The sequence below is a fragment of the Argiope bruennichi genome, chromosome 8, assembly GCF_947563725.1.
Source record: "Argiope bruennichi chromosome 8, qqArgBrue1.1, whole genome shotgun sequence".
Taxonomy (NCBI): Eukaryota; Metazoa; Arthropoda; class Arachnida; order Araneae; family Araneidae; genus Argiope; species Argiope bruennichi.
In genome coordinates, this window is record NC_079158.1 from 30,707,941 (window position 1) to 30,728,315 (window position 20,375).

At 25.8% G+C, this 20,375-nt stretch overlaps 1 protein-coding gene across 1 annotated transcript in view; it reads right to left on the bottom strand.

Annotated features, from left to right (window-relative positions):
* The window catches only part of LOC129980942 (DNA-directed RNA polymerase I subunit RPA1-like), a 47,096-nt gene that overhangs the window by 15,813 nt on the left and 10,908 nt on the right, over window positions 1–20,375 (bottom strand). The window contains exons 5-19 of the mRNA XM_056091449.1: window positions 19,902–20,109; window positions 18,302–18,521; window positions 17,549–17,680; window positions 17,318–17,458; window positions 15,524–15,744; window positions 14,216–14,435; window positions 13,151–13,404; window positions 12,308–12,416; window positions 11,375–11,458; window positions 9,426–9,593; window positions 7,660–7,779; window positions 6,597–6,814; window positions 5,373–5,457; window positions 3,853–4,053; window positions 954–1,082 (exon numbers count right to left, since the gene is read on the bottom strand). Coding sequence (XP_055947424.1) covers window positions 954–1,082; window positions 3,853–4,053; window positions 5,373–5,457; window positions 6,597–6,814; window positions 7,660–7,779; window positions 9,426–9,593; window positions 11,375–11,458; window positions 12,308–12,416; window positions 13,151–13,404; window positions 14,216–14,435; window positions 15,524–15,744; window positions 17,318–17,458; window positions 17,549–17,680; window positions 18,302–18,521; window positions 19,902–20,109 — 2,510 coding nt within the window. The remainder of the gene's footprint in view (window positions 1–953; window positions 1,083–3,852; window positions 4,054–5,372; window positions 5,458–6,596; window positions 6,815–7,659; window positions 7,780–9,425; window positions 9,594–11,374; window positions 11,459–12,307; window positions 12,417–13,150; window positions 13,405–14,215; window positions 14,436–15,523; window positions 15,745–17,317; window positions 17,459–17,548; window positions 17,681–18,301; window positions 18,522–19,901; window positions 20,110–20,375) is intronic.

A 20,375-nucleotide genomic window follows, 5' to 3' on the forward strand; every position in this document is an offset into this window, starting at 1 on the left:
AGAGGCTCATCTAATTATGTTCTAATATCTTCTAAAGCAACTACAATGAATTTCAGAGTATCTTATATATTTGTGTGCATTTATTATATACTTTATATATATCATTTGGATATTAAAGAAAATGTACCAATGTTTTTCAATGATTACACCTAAATTATTTGATGTTATAATGTATGAGAATAAATATTCAGATTTGGATTTGATACTAAATTCAAGCAATTATTTGGAGGTTTTTTAAAATGTGGATCATGATCACTCTTCGGGGCACACAGAAAAACAAGGGATATTAAAAAAATTTCTTTGCTAAAAGTTTTTCACATTCATCATTATTTGTATAAGGTGGAGACAAGGAAACTTTTCTAGACTTCAAAGATTCCAATAAAATATGTTATATAAATGATTAAAATGGTTGTCTATTTAGCTTTTATTTATTTGCAATCAGAGACGATTACCACTCTATTTCAAAAATCAAAAACTAAAGTGGTGTAAAAATGTGACAATTTCAGACATTACAAAATGAAACGTGATGTGCATAATTTTGTGATACATATTTATACATAAATATTTACTAACAGCTTCATTTAGGAAAGTGAAAGTGCAAGTTTGAAAAAAATAATTAAATAAACCATTTCATAAGTATCACTTATCAATCTTTCCTTAACATTAAAAAAAAAAAAAATCAATGTTATGCCTACCTTCTTTTTTCAGGTTAATGTGCTTACATTTTTCTTTGTTAAAATTTGAGAAATTAGTTTCATTCAAACATCTTAATGCAGACAATGCTTATTTCCTTATGCCTTGAAATTGAAAACTGTTGAAATCTCTCAGAACAATTTTGAATTTTTAATGCACAATTCCATAAACATTTAATATATTAACAAGACATAAAATTTGCTAGTTAAAAAAAAAAGCAGTTTTCACAAAATTTATAACAGAAAACAATTATAACTCACTTGAATTACAGTTCCATCACTATCCCTAACAGTAAGATCAAACTGAACAGTAATTCCTTCCAAATGTTTAATTAAACATCGCTGAAGATAACCACTCCTACTTGTCTTGACAGCAGTATCAATAAGACCCTAAAAATTTGAAATACAAATATTAATTAATATTATCAGTAGAAGCATATTTTAAATATTGAATAATAAATCTCAAACATTAGTCTCATTGATAAAATCTTAGGCCTAACATACACCATTATGCACACAGCACATGCATACAGTTTGTGATTATACACATTCTAAACTTCAGATAGCAAATGTTAGAGTGCTTATTGCAATGCACTGCAGGAAGAGGCAAAAAAGGGCTTGTAATCTGTATTTATATATCTTTATAAATGTTGAAAAAATGTTAAATTGTACAGAAGAGTCACTTTGTAGAAAACCTAAATGAACTTCTATCCGCTTTCATATTTCTATAAGTTTTTTGAAGTACTGTAATCATCTTACAGTCAATGGGTTATCTGCATTATCAGAAAATAAATTAGACCCTATTCTTAGAATTTATTATACTTCTCTTATTATTCTTAGAATTTATTTCCCTCTAAATTATGTTTTAGAAAGTATACTTTCAACAGTTAACATTTATTCAATAAAGTTTACCTAATATTGAGAATATATATATATATATATATATATATTTCCATAAAAAAAAAATATCTATTTAATTATAACTATAACATGCAACCATCTATATAAATTTGTTTAAAAATATTATTTTTCAATCTATGACTGCCAGTTTAATTCAAACTCAAAACCTGCTGCTTTTATATAAAAATAAAAAGTGGTGATGTTTTAGGAAGGGGGGGGGGAGGAATTAAATAATGAATTTGGTAATTTGTAATCATGGAAAGTTTATTCTGATTTAATAATACATGACATGAAATCAATTATTTTCACAGAGAAATCCAGTTAATACATATATAAAGCAGAGACTTTATATATGTATTTACTTTATTGTTAAACGTATGTAAACATTTTATCCTTTCATCTTTCTTCTCCCCCCTATTTTTTCGAATTAAACTCATCCTAACACATGCGCAAAAGTGTGGAGAGTAATATTTCATGCACAATAGAACAGAATATTTCATGCAAACAACTGATTTCGCAAAAAGTTAATTAAATAATCTCTTAGCAGCAAAATATACCTATTCATGAGATTTCAAATAATATTTCTTTCATGAATTTTGAAATATTTTGTCTTCTATTTTTTCACGGAAAATTTGCAATTAATAATAAAATAGTTATTTAAAAAGGCAGTGCCATGAATCAGTACACTATCAGATCAAAGAATTAAATTTTGGTACAGAGAAAATGAGTCTACAACAGACAAATAACAATAATATATATACTGACCTACTGTCATGAGGAAAACCCTAGTAACACTAAAAGTAGAAGTCAATCGGCTTGGAAACAAAATATTCTATTATATTTTGGGGGTGAAGGAAAGGGCTGTATTTCATTTGGCACCAAAAGAACCGGTTAGAAGAATCATTATCATTAGAGGAATCGCCGGAAAGAAGTCTTAATTTTGCTTTGTACTTCAATCCATACCTGACGCTCATATTTTGCGATTTTCTCATCAATTCTATCTCTTGTTTTGCTTTATCAATCTTTGATCTCAGCTATCAAGATGAACCTACCATTTGTTTTAATTCTAGTGAAGATTTGTTTTATATAATGACTACATTTAAAAGTGTGCATTCTCAAGCGTGTACTATAGTTCAGAATGTTACGGAATTTTTTGAACAGGATAAAAGTACAAACTCATTAAAAATACCAATTTCAAATGTAATTAAGAAGATTGCCAAAGTGACAGAGATTTCAGCTTCAACAATTAAAAAGATAATACAGACACTCGCTTAATGACAGTGAAACAAGTATCTTATAGACTCCCAGAAAACACAGAAAAAGACCACTTCAAGTGATTCAGACCTTGATGTATTGTAGAATATAGTTATTCATACCTCACATCAGTAAAAAAAAATTTTTTTTTAGCATTGTTAAAAGAGAAGTGAGAGCTTTTTTATGTATCAATGCAAAAACATTGAAGTTGCTCCTCATTACAAAATGCATATGGGAGTCTGCTATGATGTTCTGATAAATATATATCTTTAATTTTGCCTATTTATTTATATTAAACAGTAACAGATTTATTATGAACTAAATAGTTACAAATTAACTAATTTGTTTTCTCCTGATCCTAAGTTTATTATTTGAAACTATCATATTTCACCTATATTATTTGAAATTATCATTTTCAACTTTTTGAATTTTATTTTACACTAGAATTCAAAACTTAGAAATTCTAGTGTAAAACGGGGGAAAAAAATTTAGTCTTGAAACATAAGCTTTCCTCTTTTAAAAACACATGAATCTTCATGAAATATTAAGCTATTTTGTTATTATCCAATAGTTTTTATTTAATTAACGGCAACCTCAGGAAATCAATACAACAGCAGCAGAAAAAAATATCGTTGAAGTTTTTCTTATTCAAGACATTCTTTTAAAAGCTTAAATAACAAGGAATTTTTATCTACAATTGATTATATTTAATTGTCATATAAATATATCTGCATTAGCACAAGCGAAATGAATTTCTCGCCTAATGAAGCATGTTTAGTTAGCAAAATGTTGTCATATGTTTTATTGCCTACTTCTCTCCTTACTTCGACTTGTCTATTTACGGCAACCATGTTCAGGGTTTTTCTTGTGATGGTTGGTCAGTATATATATGAAAAAGAAAAAAAATGCCTATAGTACATCATATAGCAAGTTTAATTTTATCATTAAATTTCATGGATTCAATTTTATAAATTTTCCATAGAAAAATATAGGTAAATAAACTTACTTCTCGACCAGCCATGCAATGGAAAAAATATTCCTGTGGGTTTATTCCAGTTAAAAATCGTCCTCCAACAAATCCTCCAGCTTGTGGAGTAGTAGTGTAAGGCATGAATGAAGGTAGAGTGCTGCCATTCAACATTAAAGGCATACGCCGCCCTTCCAATTCAATTTGTCCCAAAAGACATGAAATTTGCATAGCATTCACCTTGAATTAAAGAAAGTTAACAAGAATTAAGAAAATAAATGAATAAGAAAACTATTTAAAAATAACTAAAATCCTAATATTCTGAATTTTATAAAATTTATAGTTCTAATTCTGTATAATAAACAATGTCTTTTTTAACATGCTAACTGAAATTATTTGAATAAATTTAAAAAAACAAAAACATTACATTATTTTTTTGTCCTAAAATTATGTTCCATTATTCTAAATATTTTACAGTTAAAATAACTTGTGCAGAAATGTTTGCACAATTATGATAAATTATACAAAAACTAATTTCAAGGGGCAATATTTTATACTAACATGAGATGCTGATGCATCTTTCTCACAAACAGGCACAAACACAACAAGATAACATTGTACCTCTCTGAGCCTGAAAGAAACATTTTTGAATTTATGTCTGTCTATGAAAACAATAACTCAAAAATGTTTTGAAATGAACAGATGAAATTCAGCATAGGAAAACTAAATTTGTAAAACTCTCTCAAAGTTTGAACAATTTCCCCCCGCTGTCTAAAAACATTCAAATACGATAACTACAAAACTTAAAAAGCTAGTTGGTTAAAATTTGGTAGATAGATTTAATACTTAAAACATAAAGTATGACCTAATTTAGCATCAAATCTATTAAGGGGTTGACAATCAGTCAATTTGTTTTCACAAGCATATAAACATGACAACTTCAAAATGCAATGATTTAAATATTTGAAATTTTGTATATAATTGTGACTATAAATCTAATTCTGTGTCAAATTTTGGTTTCAACTGATCGGTAGAAAAAGCTCAAAATAATAAGTGATAATAATGAATAATAAGTAATGATTGTGCAGTAACTACATTCTAGTGATCACAGGTTAATATAATTTTTCCTAACTACTGACCACCAATGACATGCTGTTAATAATATAATTTCTTGTAAAGTATATGAGAGTTTCCAGGAGATTATTCTTCTCGATTTCAGGTTACATTGATAGGATTTAAACAGTGCCTTTTTTTTAGTAACAATCTTAAAGAATTATATTTTTCATTACCTGTTTTTCAGCTAATACTCAATGAATTAGGTCTTTTAGCTCATAATTTATATAAAATCATGAGCCATTTGCACTTCATAAGTTATAAAAAATATTTTTATATAAGTAAAGAATTTCATAATATTCTTACAAATCATTGCTTCAAGAAAATCAAATGCATATGACAAATGTAAAGAAAATGCTTCATCAATGACATACAGCACTTAATCAATGTCTTTTAAAATAATAAAAAATGCATCTGAAAAGCATAGTCCTAGTTTTCGCACTTACAGAAGAACCTTTGGCTCCCGATTCAACCATGAGTTGAAGGTTATTATATGGAAACTTCTTCCTCAGCCCATTAGGAATACATACTCTAAGAAAGAATGCATAAACATTTATAATGCACATTCATGTACACAAAATAAACATTATAATTTTTTATAATAAAGATAAAATCATTAAAAAAAATCAATGCTCTTTCATGTTTTGAAATATTGGCCATTCAAAACATTAAAAAATTTCACTGCATTAGCAAAACCATTTAAAAATATATATATATATTATTCTAATTTTATCTACTTTCTTCATCACAACAAAAATTTACTACTACTAATGGAAAAAGCATATCTGTTGACATTTTAGAGACCAGTCTGTTTGACCTAATGTTATCAAATTGAATACAAACGTACTTTGGTAGATGGGAATATGCACTGGGAAATGATTTTCTTTATGTGGACATTTTAATTAAAAAGGGCTTCAGTAAATTCCAGGGATTTTTTTACAGCAATTATTTATAAAAATTTTATTTCATAAAAATTATTTTTACATCATTTAAAAATTAAAACTATTTTTCTTTAAATTTATGCAATTTAGTTGAAGAACTATTTTGGAAATAATTTTTTTTTTGGATAACTTTGAACAATATATTTCATATTCACAATAAAATTCATATTGTTTTTAATGTTCATCAAACATTTGTTTGAATTTCTTATATTGAAAGTCAAAGAAGAATTGTTTATATCTGTCACATAAAATATTTAAAAGCTTGCATTTAATTTGAATTGAAACATGAATTCCACATCCAAACCAGAAAAAGGATACCCTACCTAATTTTCATTTTCTGAATTTTCAGTAAAGGGGGAATGAAACTTTTTAATAAGTCCTGTATTATAATTTGAATTAATTGCTCAATCTATGACTTTATTTTCCTGGAGAAACTTCTAACATTGAGAATCACCTCAAAGAAGTAACTAGCATGAAGTCCTTTCAATAAAAATCAGAATTTAAAAAGAAAAAAATGTTAAAAGGAAACCATTTTAAATAAAACGTTTTAAATAAAAATGTTACCAACAAAAATAATGTCTAATAAAAATAATACACTATCCTACTGGTACATACATCATATTGAGAAATTTGAAGTAATTTTTAAAAAGTTTCCATAATGCTTTGGTCTTATTGTAATGCAGCTTAAAGAAAATCAAACAGCTATTAGCTTTGAAGGAACTATCTTACTCATTTATTTCATTATTTAGGGCACCAGTAACTTTTTTCATTTCCATATCCAGCATTTTCAAACCAAAATCATCTCTACAGCAATGAACTTCCTTGTATTTAAAAAGCAGTTCTTTCAAATCTGGATTTTCTGGATCATCTACATCAATAGCTTTAGCAGTAGCAATTAAGCCCTTCTTTGCAGCACTCCTCAAAATGTGTCTCCTTTTCTTATTAGCCTATGGAAGACAATTTAACTTCATTTTACAAAATATATAGAATGATGGGAAAAAATACTAAAAAATAGTGACGACTAATACATTATTGCTGTGAAAGTACTGTAACTTATCTTATACTGAGTAGTGATACTTTTTACCATCACTAAAATTTTGCTTTTTTTCTAATTATGAATATCAATAAAAAAATTAATACAATATTTTACTTTAAATATATGAATCTAATAATTTTTTATTTTATTTTCAAAGATTTTTTTACATTGTTCACTCTTGTTTAAAAAGTTTTATTTCACAGTAATTAAATAATTATATATGTATTTTTAAAAATATGAGACTTTAAGGTTAAAATAAATACATATAATTATGTTCAGGCTTTATTTATGTTCACATTTTAGGCTTGTAAAAAAAATTAAATTTTCAGTAGTGAAAACATCTAAGGAATAGAAGTTAGTGCAGTTTTTGTTTTTTCAACAAAATTTTCCTGTCTTCACAAAATCAGGTATTAATGTACTTTTTCACATCAGTGTATGTAGCAGCAGAAATGGCACTGCTCTTTTTCCACAACATCTACCCTTTATAAATTGTGAAGCAGAATGAATGAGCATATACAATGATAAAGATACATTTCAGATGTTTTTTTCTTTATAGAAAGAAACATATTTTCCCACATTTCTCCAGAACACTGAAAGGCTTAAAAGGAATGCTATTAAATTGCAGGTGGATATTGCAAACAAAATTATACAAATTAAGGATTATTTTTATACACAGCAAAAAATTAGGGATGTTAGTTTGTAGTACCTAGGCCCAAAGCATCCCTATTAATAATGATTTAAAAAACATAGCAATACCTTTTTGTTCACATAAATATCTTCTATTCCAAGAGAAAAACCAGAATAATACTGCAAATAATGTGTAAACAGTCTAGCTAAAGCAGTTAAAATCATATTCGAAACTTCTCCTCCGTATAACTAAAAAATAAAATAAATCAATTAATTTTAAAAAAAATAAGAATTAAAACACATAACAAAATTCAATACAAGACAATTCATAATTCAGTAATATCAAAACTAACTTTAATTCATACATTGAAAAACACTTTTACTTTTTGAAGTAATTAAAAAGGCAGAGAAAGACATAAATCATGAACTGATTTAATCCTTCCTCAAACAAAATATTTTAAAACTTCAACTTTTCTCAGATATACAATCATACTATTTTATTCTCACTATATATTTATATTCTACTATTTAGATATACAATTCATACATCTTTTCTTTTGTCTTATTTTCAGTCAGATAACCTAACATTTATTAAAAAAAAAAAAAAAAAAAAAAAAAATGATATTTTGCTAGGCTTTTAATAATTTACCCCAATTTCTAACTTCAAAATATTATAAAATTTACAGACATCTCAGATTTAAATAAATATATCACTTACTTCCCTGAAATTTGTTTTGCCAATAATGATTTGTACTAAGACAGAAGTTTAATTATATAAATTTGCAATATTTTTTTGTATTAAAAACAAAAAACATGTGCAAAATTAATGGTGATTTTTATCAATAACTTTTCTGTTCTTCCAGAATTCTTATGTTTTTGTATTATCACTCATGACACGTTTATTATTTGCTTAGTTTTTATGTATTTTAGAATTTTTATAGGAAACTACAGTAAAAATATTTCTTTTAATTATATGACAAAAAAAAAAAAAAAATCGGTATCACAGAATTTTTTGAATTTTAAGCTGATGCAAAAATCATGTTTGCATTATAACATTTGTCAAAAGTTATCGAAGAAAAATGTCAAAATTTTACTTCATTTTTAAGTCTAAAAAATTGCTCTGATATGCACATTCTCACTCTCCAAAGTATATATGTGCTATGTTTGGAAGATCTAGGTCAAAGAATCTAGACTATAGAGCAACAATATGCATTCATCTTTATTACAAGTAAGAATGGATTTTACTTCTGTGTCATTAAACCAAACAGAAACAACCCATACAAATTTTTATATTTACTCATTTGTCCAAAATTAGTTTTATAAATACATATTTTCCAATTAAAAATTATTTAAACAAATGAAATGGAAGAAATGAATGAAAATGAAATGAGTCCAATATTTTTAACAAATACCATAGAGCAAATTATTAAATCTTGAGAATAGAAATACAAAGACATTATTGAAAAAATATTACATTTGTAGTACTAAACATATAATAACATGAAGTTATGCTTAAGAAAAGTTATTATTTGCTGGAAAAGGAAAGATGAAAACTTGTATTTTAAATGCCTTTATATGATACTGTCAATTCTAAAGAGAGAGAAAAAAAAGTTAAGATTTAAATTGCATAAAAATCTAAAATAAAAAACAATGGCATAAGAGAAATAAGAATTATACTGAGTTTACAGTATTATAAGCATTATATATAAATTCATTTAAATCATTTTTTTTTAATAAGCTCAGCCAAAGATACATAATAATGATGGAAAGAGTATTTCTATAAAATAACAATAACGACATTATAGTAATTTAAGACGACTTTTTTAAAGCCAAATAATCCCTAATTTAGGAAAAATACAGCTTAAAAAAAAAAAACAATTCTGAAAGGAGCTTACCTCATAGCAGATATGGATCAAACTATATGGTGTTGGTCCAACTTGAGCCTTGTCTATCACGCCACACAATAGCTCTCCATGTCTAATAATGACTTCAGATTCACTCATACTCTCGCCAGTTATAGCACCACCTGCTGACCATTCTAAAGATGGCTTTGTCCTCCAGTTCTGTACAAATCACAGAAAATTATTTAGACCATTTTATGAATCTTAATATTATGGGTAATTTATTAATTTGACAATTTCAAGTTACATAATAATATGAATTTAAATATTTGCATTAAAGTAAAAAATACATAATAGATGAGATGCTTTCATCTTCTTCCATTCTTAGAGAGAACAATGATAATGTATAAAAGTTCATGTCAGTGAATTAAAATGTTCAATGAATTGACCATTGACATTAATAGACTATTAAAAATTATAATGAAAATCTTATTAATGATATTAAAAAAAATCTCCAATTTGCAAACCAGCATATAATTTTTACTGAAGGTATTTAAAAAAATCTAATTATTAAAATTTCCAATAACCTAAAAAAAAAAGCATATCTATTTAAAACATTAACTCATTATTTAATTGAAAGAGTCACTGTAGTAATACAATTAATCTGTTAATCAAATAATTCCTCTTACAATAATAATAGAATAATGAAAGTAATATTTTCCCCCAAATTTTTTTCTTCATATAAGGTAATTTTCTTCTTTTTTTTTAATGGAGGAGTAAGCAAAAGAATGCATTATAAATTTTTAGAATCTTTGAAATTCAATCAGATAATTTCTTTATGTAGAATTAAACTAAAACCAGGAAAATAACATAAAAAAAATAAAATATTTTAAAATAAAATTTTAAGGTTTTATAATTGATTGGCTAAGTATTTTATCTTAAATTATCAGTTTGTATGAAGATGCTAAACTCATGCTTCATTAGAAACTAGCTTATATTTTTCTTTAAAAATAATAATAGAAGCAATTTATGAGTATTTCAGTAGAGCAAATTTTGAGAAGAAGACATGTAGAGCTACATTCAGAAAATTGGTGCGTCTTCATTTAGCAAAGTTCTCAAAATCAGAAAATAATTTTCCCACCAAAAAGTTTTCAAAGACTGGTGATTTTACAATTTTATAAGAATAGTACATCAAATGGTAATAACACTCTTTTTAAACATCTTGAAATGCATGTAGTTATATTCCCACTAATGTTAAGTTGAATAGCTCAAGACTTAACAAGTCATAAAAATTTTAGACACGTTTTAATATAGACATTGAATAAATCTTTCTAGAAATAAAGTCACTAAATGGGTAGTGAAACATTAAAACAATTTTTTTCCCCACATCAATATGAATGTTTTGTAGCATATGTTTAAATATGATTGCATTTTATATGGTTATATCTTTTATGTATCAAAACATCATACCAAATTATATAAATTATTGTACTTTTGTTTACCTTGAAATTAAACTGCATTTTAAACATTTATATTTTATAGCAAAGAAAAAAAAATGTTAAACAGAAGCAGATAATCGCATTTATTTGCTGTTTTGTCAATATTAATTTAGTAACTCACAAACTTTTAAGTTCAAACTGTTTCACTTAAAGATGATCACATTATTTCAATGGATTTGAGAAGCATCTGCATTTCATTTTGATTTTGTTACTAATCACAAATGATTTTTTCTTTGTCTTGAGGTATTTGGAATCATGCAAGAGTTCACATTTTTGCCTTTTTTAAAAATAACATATATTAAAAGATTTCACAAATTTTGATATGAAATTACTTCACTGTATAGGTTTAATTCAGAATTAATAAAATAAACCACAGATAATTACCATTTTAAGTAAATCATTTAATGCTGTGTTAAAAATGAAGTATTAAACAAAAACTGCAACCAACATTTTATATTTAGTAATGAATTTTTCCTGCGATCGAATGCACAAAAAAATATATACCTTTTGGGAGACCTTCGCTTTTCCTTCTACAGTTGGAGGAATTTTTCCTTCAGGAATCAAGTTGATGATAATAGTGGATACTACCTTCAAGGTGTGGCAAAAATAAGAAAAAGAACATTTGAAGACATGAGTATTTTATCATATTCCAGACAGAATAATTTTAATAATACTTCTGTTTACAATAGTTTAATTTTTTTTAAATAAATTAAAATGACTTTTTGGATGCAAATATGTATATCAGTCAGTTACAAATGGCAGAAAACTGAAACATCCAAATAATTATATAGGATATAATGGCACAATTCATTCAGAATTATGCATTCAAAAATTTGTCATATTTTTTAAATTTTTTTTCTATATCATACATACATTTTAACTGCACAATAAGTTATTTCTGGAAATAGATTAGATATTAGTTAAAAATCTGAAATCAAAGTTATTAAAGATTTACGTTTTATTCTTTCCGTTTCTTGATTTAATTTATTTTAAAATTATATGATTTAATTTAGTTTTTTCTTTAAATCATTTCTAAATTTCCTGATGACCAGTATAATAAACTCTCACCTTTTAGAATTTAGAAGAAATAATTGAATCAGCAATTATAAAAAAAGTGGATATGCAAAATTAGTTTCAGAAACATTTGTATGGTTTGATTTTGCATTTGTAATATGTAATTTGTTATGCTATTCAATATTAGAGAAAGTGTAAAAAATGTATCATACGTAACATCTATATTATATATGACACATTTCCTCTTCCTACTCAACTAATTTAATTATATTCTGATATTGTTATCTGTCAATAACCATATTAATGTTAGGTTTTATTTTCAATTCCAAGAAAAATATTAGTTCCATTAATTAAAATAAACAAAAATATTATTAAAAAATAAAAAGTAACATACAAAAAAGAAATATACTGAAAAAAAATTACTTGTTTGCCAGACCACAGCATTCGAGGTTTCAGGATAGCAGGAGGTAAAAGTTTTAGTCTTTTTCGATAGAAAGCCATTGCACTGAATATCAGCTGTTGATACTGATCTCTATCAAAAAGAATAAAATAATAAGACAGTTAAAAAAAAAGTGGGTGTGGGTGTTTTTTTTTTTTTTTTGCAACTCCAATCAATATCTATCAAAATAAATACAATATGAATAATTATACTGATCTACTCTATAATCAATAATGACTCAAGCATGTGCATAGTTATGAAAAGTTGAATTGGTAGCAATTGACATAAAATGTATATGTATGTGTCTTAATTTCTTATGAGCTTTCTCTGTTAAGTTGTTATTTACTTGCATTACATTTACTTTCACAGTACAAATAATTGTAACATCAAAAATACTCCTCATAAAAAAAAAAAAAAAAAAAAAAAAAAAAATTGTATTGCATTAAAAAAAATTGAAAAAACTCACTTTAAAAGTATGAATAAATAATTGCAAAACAAAAAAATATTCTGCCTAAATAATAAAATTTTATATTTTCTTTTCTACTGTATTGAAACAAACTTCTAACATAATTCAATTCCAAAATTTTAATGTAAACAAATAAAAATCATTCCCTATTGCAAAAGTTGTTGATCTTTATGTTAAGAAAACTTATAGCAATTATTTTTAACAAATATTGTTACATAAAGATAAAGCAAAAATAGAACTATATTTATTAAAATTACAAAAACAATTGCAAGAGTACATATCAATAGATAAAATACAACAAATCTTACATTTCTTATAAGTTTACAATCTCACATCTAAAATTCATGTTATAACTATTTACTTTGGAAAGAAACGTCCACGTTTTGTAAGCAGTACAGCTGCTATGATATGATCTTGGATAAGACCTCCAAGAGGTGTTCCATCTTTAGGGACAAGATATTGATGATTTACACTTGCCAATCCATAACATTCAGCTTGGCCCAGATATGATTGAGGTAAATGACAGTTCATTTCATCTCCATCAAAATCAGCATTGTATGATTTGCAGTTGGAATAGTGGAGGCGAAGAGTTTTTTCTCCTGGAAGGATGCGAGCCTACAAATGGAAAAAAGAAAGTATTAAAATTAAGCCAACAAAAATGAAAGAAGGATGAAAATTCAAATGGGTTATCTAAGCCAGCTACATGATGAGGTATGAATTTACCATTAAAAGACATTTTGTGTCTTCAGTAGTAAATTCTAAAGAGAGAATTTGTGTCTAAAAAAGTTACAGATGGTAAAAAGTTTAATTTTAAATGCAGAGTGAGTTATGCTCAACATCATTTTAATATGAAAGGACAAAGCATACAGATGTTTAGACTAGGATGTGCATGAAATCTGTCCATAGTTCTCACTGCTGTCACATTATAAAATATATCAGAAAAAAAAAAGTATTCAACTATCACAGTACTTTTGACAATGAAGCTCAATCTAAATCTCTATTGGTCAAAATACACATTTGTATTCTCAGTTAAATGTCATACATTTTTTTCTACTTTCATAATTTATCTTTTATTATGGTTTTTATTAATTTTAATTTAATGCTCTTAAAATACTACAAAACATAAATATACTTTTTTAGTTGCCCTTTCACAATTTACTACTTGTTGATATTTGATTTGAATTCCAAAGGAAGAAAGAAGGTTCTTTGAAATAGGTTTAAAAACTGTTTAAATTAAAATTTTTACAAATTCTAAATTTTTAAAAGACACTGCTTGAAACAACATTAAAGTAAAGAATTTTGAAAAAAAGTTATTTCACAAAATTTAATAATAGCTAATAATTTCAACCTCCTTCCACACAACACATTTACCAAATTCCATACCAGAAATTAATATACCTAATATAAAAGTATTCCTAATATTTACCTTATGAGCCATCATACTAGGTCTGTGCAAAGTTGGTTGACGGTTTAGTAAAACCATATCACCATTCTTAATATGTCTGTGCACAACTTTCACTCCTCCAATTTTTTTAATAGCTGAATTTTGAGGAGTAAGCAACATATTTGCTAGGGCCTGTCTTTTTTCTGCACTGTCAGCTGTCAACTTTATTTTTCGACCATCTTCCATCTCAACAAAAGAAGCACTAAAAAGAAAAATAATTAAAAAACTGAATAAATGAATATATATATATATATATATATATATATATATATATATATATATATATATATATATATTTTAAAAGTTAATTTTAAAAATATATTACATAACAGCAAAATTCTTCCCTGCCGAGGCATTAATAATTATATGTCTAAATTAGTTTTAAAAAATCATTACAAAATGTAATATATAAAATGCCAATATTTTGCAAATTACATAAATATAAAACTGACTATCTGGTTGTTTGAACTTAATAAAATTCTTAACTTCTTGATAGATTCATATGAAGTTTGTGCACTTGTTCCTTCACATCTAAAAGGATTAATTGCACTTTAAAAAATATTACACAACCTTTTCAAAAGAACAAAAAAGAAATAAAATGATTTTATGTTTCTCAGCCATAACTACAGAAAATATCAAAAAAATTAAGCTTACTTAGTAATAATTACTTACTCTTAAAATAGTAGGTTTTCAGTAACATAAATTCTATTTCCATGCAATTTTCCTTTAATGTTTAGTTAATCTTTAAAATTTGCACCAATTTCCTATTGTATACATATATATATTTTGAATGAAGTGATTTAAGTTTAATTGCTAATTTAAATGCTACCAACACAAAATAATAAACTGGTGCTAAATGGCGATATAACATAATATACATTACCATTTATTACAAATTGATTAGATTCATTTGCATAATTTGCCTAAAAGCAACAATTTTTAAAAATATATTTGACAAAATTTAAAAATTTATAGACAACTTTGATTACAGTTGATTCCCTCATTCACAAATTAAATAAAAGTAATTTATTTCAATATGCAACTCTTTTATAGAAGAAAATTATCGAAATAAACAAGTATATTAATGGGGGAGAGGGGTGTTTCCTAAACTGTGGAAATAAATTTAGCATTATAGTGCAAAGGCATTTTTAAAAATTCAAAATATTTAAAAAAAATGTGACTTAATTACATTATCTGTTTAAAAGGAATTGTTCCATATAGCTCTAGAGAACATTAATTATACATTAATAAAATATAATGTTTAACAGGATATATAATATATTAACATACCCAGGATGAACATTAGGGCCATTCATTACAGCCCGTCGTAAATTTTCCACATTTTGGTAAGTAACAGGTTCTGGAAATGTTAATTTTTTTGCAAAAACCAAAGGAATGCCTATTTCATCAACCATGATATAAGGATCAGGGGAAATTACAGATCTTGCAGCATAATTTACACGTTTCCCCATCATATTCATGCGAAAAAGACCTTCCTTCTTTTCAAGAATCTAAAAAGATATGTCATTATTATTTGCAAAAACACCAATTTTTTTTTTGTCATTTTTTTAAAAGAGACCTCAGAATCTTCCAAATGAAACTAAAACCTCCCTCAAATGTCACAAGTGATGACAAAAAATTTCCATTTACAATTACTAAAAATCTGTCAAATACATGCTGAATCTATCCACAGAAATAGTAAATCATAAAAGGCTGAACAGATAAGAAAGAAATCATTAATGATTAAAAATATAAAAAATTAGAAAGTATTCTAAGCACTCAGAGTATAATTTTTGCAATAAATAGCTATTTTGTACACTCTTATTTATTAATTTTCATGTCTTATATCTTTCATGTCTTATAGGTGGAATTTTAATAACCAAAATTCCACCTATAAGAAATTATTATATTGAAACAAAATTAAAAATATTAAAAAAATGTAAAAAGATTTTGAACATAATTCAGCTAATTTATAAGAACATTTCATAATACTGATAATTTCAGACATTATAAATTCATATAAGTAAAAAAATATTGATTAGTAAGAGAAAGTGAAAGAATGCATGCATATATACATTCAGGAAATATTTTTATTATTGTATAATGCTGAAATTGGCCTGAAATTCTTAATTATCAAGAAGAATTTTTTGGTAGTTTACACCGAAAATAAAATTGTAATAATAAACATAATCCACTCATTATTAAAGAAATACTAACATTAAGAATGAAAATTTCTTTTAGTAATTCTGATGATTATTTACCACTTATAACTCCCTAACTATTTTGTTTCATCTACCACAGAATAAGATACCTTGTAATTTAAAAATGCATTGTATTGATTGAACTAAGAGTTAATAGAAAATTCAGAATACTTATGGAGTACATATAACTTTTTAATCAAATTATGGCATTTAAGAGTCATTTAATTTTAAGATTATAAAATTTAAGAAGGTTAAATGTAAGGGCTACATTTGGTACAATATTTAGAAGATTAACATAAAACACCTGATACAATAAAGTTTAATTGAAATCCTTCTTTCAATCAGTTTATAAAATGAAATAAAACCATCATATTTCAAAATTGCAATTTCAATTTATTTATAAACATTCTTTTAAGCAGTTTCTTTTGTTTTATATCATAAAATACATTTGGCTAAAAAAAACAAAGTCTTTATTTCAAACTATTTTGCATTTAATTCTGCTGAGTAGGGTAAGTCAAAGAAATTGCCCAAGAAAGGTTTGCTGTAAGTATAACAACATTCATTAAAAACAATAGTGATAAATATTGTATTATATATATTAAAAGCATCTTAACAGTAAATGTACTTAAAATTCCCTAAAATTTATACTTTCAAGAAAGAAAAACAAAAGAGGTTGGTCTAACACAAAATTTAGGATAATAATTAGTATCCCTCATACTAGCATTTGAGCTCAAATTATATTTAATTTGAGAAATATATAAACTTACTGTATAAATTTTACAAAATAGTTTATTTTTCATATTGGGCAGAGAATAAAAATAATCTTGCATTATTACGTAAAATGAAATGCAATATACTTATAATAGACAATGTTTATATTTACCTGTTTGATTCCTTTGGAAGTTTTATTTTTATCTTTATTGACATCACTATCAAATATTTCAGTAACATGCCTTTGTAACAGTTGATAAGCATAGCTGTATTTCTCACTGACAGTTTTACCCTGGCATTTGTTCACACGTTCCTAAAATAATATAAAAAGATAAATTATAAGTAATTTACATATCTAAACTTTTGAATAAATAAGACATGTTTGATATTTACAATAACTTACTTCTTCACTAGCACTAAGTTCCTTTTTAAGAATTTTCTTTATCACTATCTTCAAAAGGATGCAATCCTTTAAAACTTCATTGAATATCAATGTTTGCTGATCGGCATATTTTCTACCTTTCATAACATTAAGCTAAGTTACAAAAAACATAAAAAAAATTTATTCAAGGAATAATTATGTAAAACTCATGGACCAATATATATATATATATATATATATATATATATATATATATATATATATATATATATATATATATATATATATATATATATATATATATATATATATGCAAAACATACATTATTGAACAAACTTAAATAGTTCTAAAGACAGATTTTACAAAAAAATATTAAAATTATTATTCAAGACCATTAGGAATATTGCTAATTCCTCTATTAACTGTTTGGTGAACATTAAGAAGGCCATTGCTTTTCACATCATGTAGTGCTTTTGCATAACATCTCAGTCAGGTAACAAAGAATATGGGAGAGTTTCTGTAACAAGTATATTATTCAAGTTTTTTTAGATGATTATACTGCAAATCTTAGAAATTAAGAGTATAATTTTATAATATTTCTTGACATGATTGATCAACCAAGGCCACAACTTTTTTTTTTTTTTTAACTTTGTGAAAATTTCCTTTGAAAGTTAAGATATTCTTTAGTCATCACTATGGATATAAATAACATATTTACATAAAATCTATACACAAGATACATAAATTAAGAAAAAGGGAAAAGGAGACCTTACTCTGCGAAATCTTGAAGGTGGAACTAATATGGTATCCATAAAAAACATGTCAACAGGACAAGAGCCAGCTGAATGTTTCTGTCCTAAGGTTTTAAAAAAGTGACTGAGGAAAACTTGATCATTCTCCCATAATAGAAGAAGATGTTTCCTTGCTTCTTCAGGCATCAATTCTTTATTGACTATTTCATTTGGTAGATTGGGTTCAGCTGCCATTACGCCACTGAAAAGATAATTTTTTTCCCCTTTCAATTTATTACATTCTCATAGCAGATTTCTTTTACTTCTAATAGAGCATTGCCATTAAATTATTAATGTATTTTTAGGCAAATGATTTGTGCTATTATTGATAAGCATTTTCAACTTTCTATGCAATTCATGAAATAATCAGAGTAATGAAATTTTCAACAAAACAGAAGAAAGCATAAGAAATTTTACAACTGCAATGAGCCTCTAATGATACAAAGGAAGGGGCAGCAATAGATTTCAAAGGTGCCATTTACTTTTGTGAAGCTGCCTATGACTGAAGGGGGGGGGGCAATAATGACATTTTCTCGAATTCTACACATTTTTTATTCCACCCAGAGAACAGCCTTCAATTTCAACATTTGATGCCCATTTTGCTTTCTTTTTTTTTTAAATATATAGTTTACTATAATTTATTTTTCATCAAAGAAGATATGAATTTTTTTCCAATGTTTCTAGCAAAATCATTGATATTAAAATTAGAAGAAAATGGTATGAAAATTTCTATTGAGTATTTTTGATGATTAATTAGATTTCAATAGCTTAAGAATTCATTGAATTCTTCTTGGTAAAATATTAATTAGATACAAATTTAGTATTTTTCGATCTTAGCATCAATAATCTTCACAACTTTAATATTGTAATGTTTCACTTGCAAAAAAATGAAAATATACATTTAAACAAGACAACTGTAATTCCTTAAAGTCAACATTTTATTTAACATGTACTTGGAAAGTGAATCACACTTTGTTGAACGTTGAAAGATTTTATTTCTTCTTTCCCTTATACTAGGATCAAAATTTTACCTAAACACATTCCACAAGTTTAAATTCACAATCTATTGTTCCCTAGTCAAGAACTTTGGCCATTTAGCTACCTCATTCAAGATGATGCAAAATAAGTGAAATTCCATTTTGCCACTCCAACAATTAAAGTTTCTCACAGTTTTCTTTATTCCAGTGCTTTTCGCACCTATCATTAATTAACCCGATAAAGAATTACACCGTAATAAATCAGCTTTTAATTATCTCCTTTTAAATTATTAGATCCTAAAAACAAATTTTATTCTTGCAGTTCACTGAGTAAATTCAACATTTAAAGTCTTGAGGTAAGAGAGAAAATTTCCCAAATATTCATATATTTGATCATATCTAAAACATACATTAAAAGGGATACATAAGAAGCATAGCATAATTTGTAGAGTTCGGATTTTTTATGAATTAATCACATTTTACTTTTATTTTAAAGAAATTAAAAGCAATTTTATTATAATTAGAAATCGTTCCCACCCCCCTTTTTTCCCCTGCAAGTTATTAATAACTTTCAAGAAAAATATACGAAAGAATAAGAAACATACCTTGTAGATTCAATACTAACAGCTTTTGCATTGTCTCTATACACTAAACGCATATTATATTTGACTATCTTTTTCTTTACTGCCCTGCAATGAGGACAGCGTCCTTTGGCACCCATCATGTAAGCTTTAACAAATGATTTGATGATATCTCTACGGCATTCAACTACACTTTTCACAGGATATTGACTCTGATCATTAGACTTGGCTTCTAACAGTTTAAAAAGTAAATAAAATAAAATTAGAGTTGCAATTACATATTGTATTGAAGAGGTGGAAAATATGCATTTCTGAAAACAAATTAATATTTTTTTATATGTAGATACAAATTATTCTAATCAAGAAATTTGAATAAAACTAATATTTTAAAAGATATCTTTATTTCTGCCCTCAACCACAGAATTTCTTTTTAGTTATTTTCAGTTTCATTACTGGGAGGTATTACTGAAATGAAATAAAAAAGTACTTAACAACAGA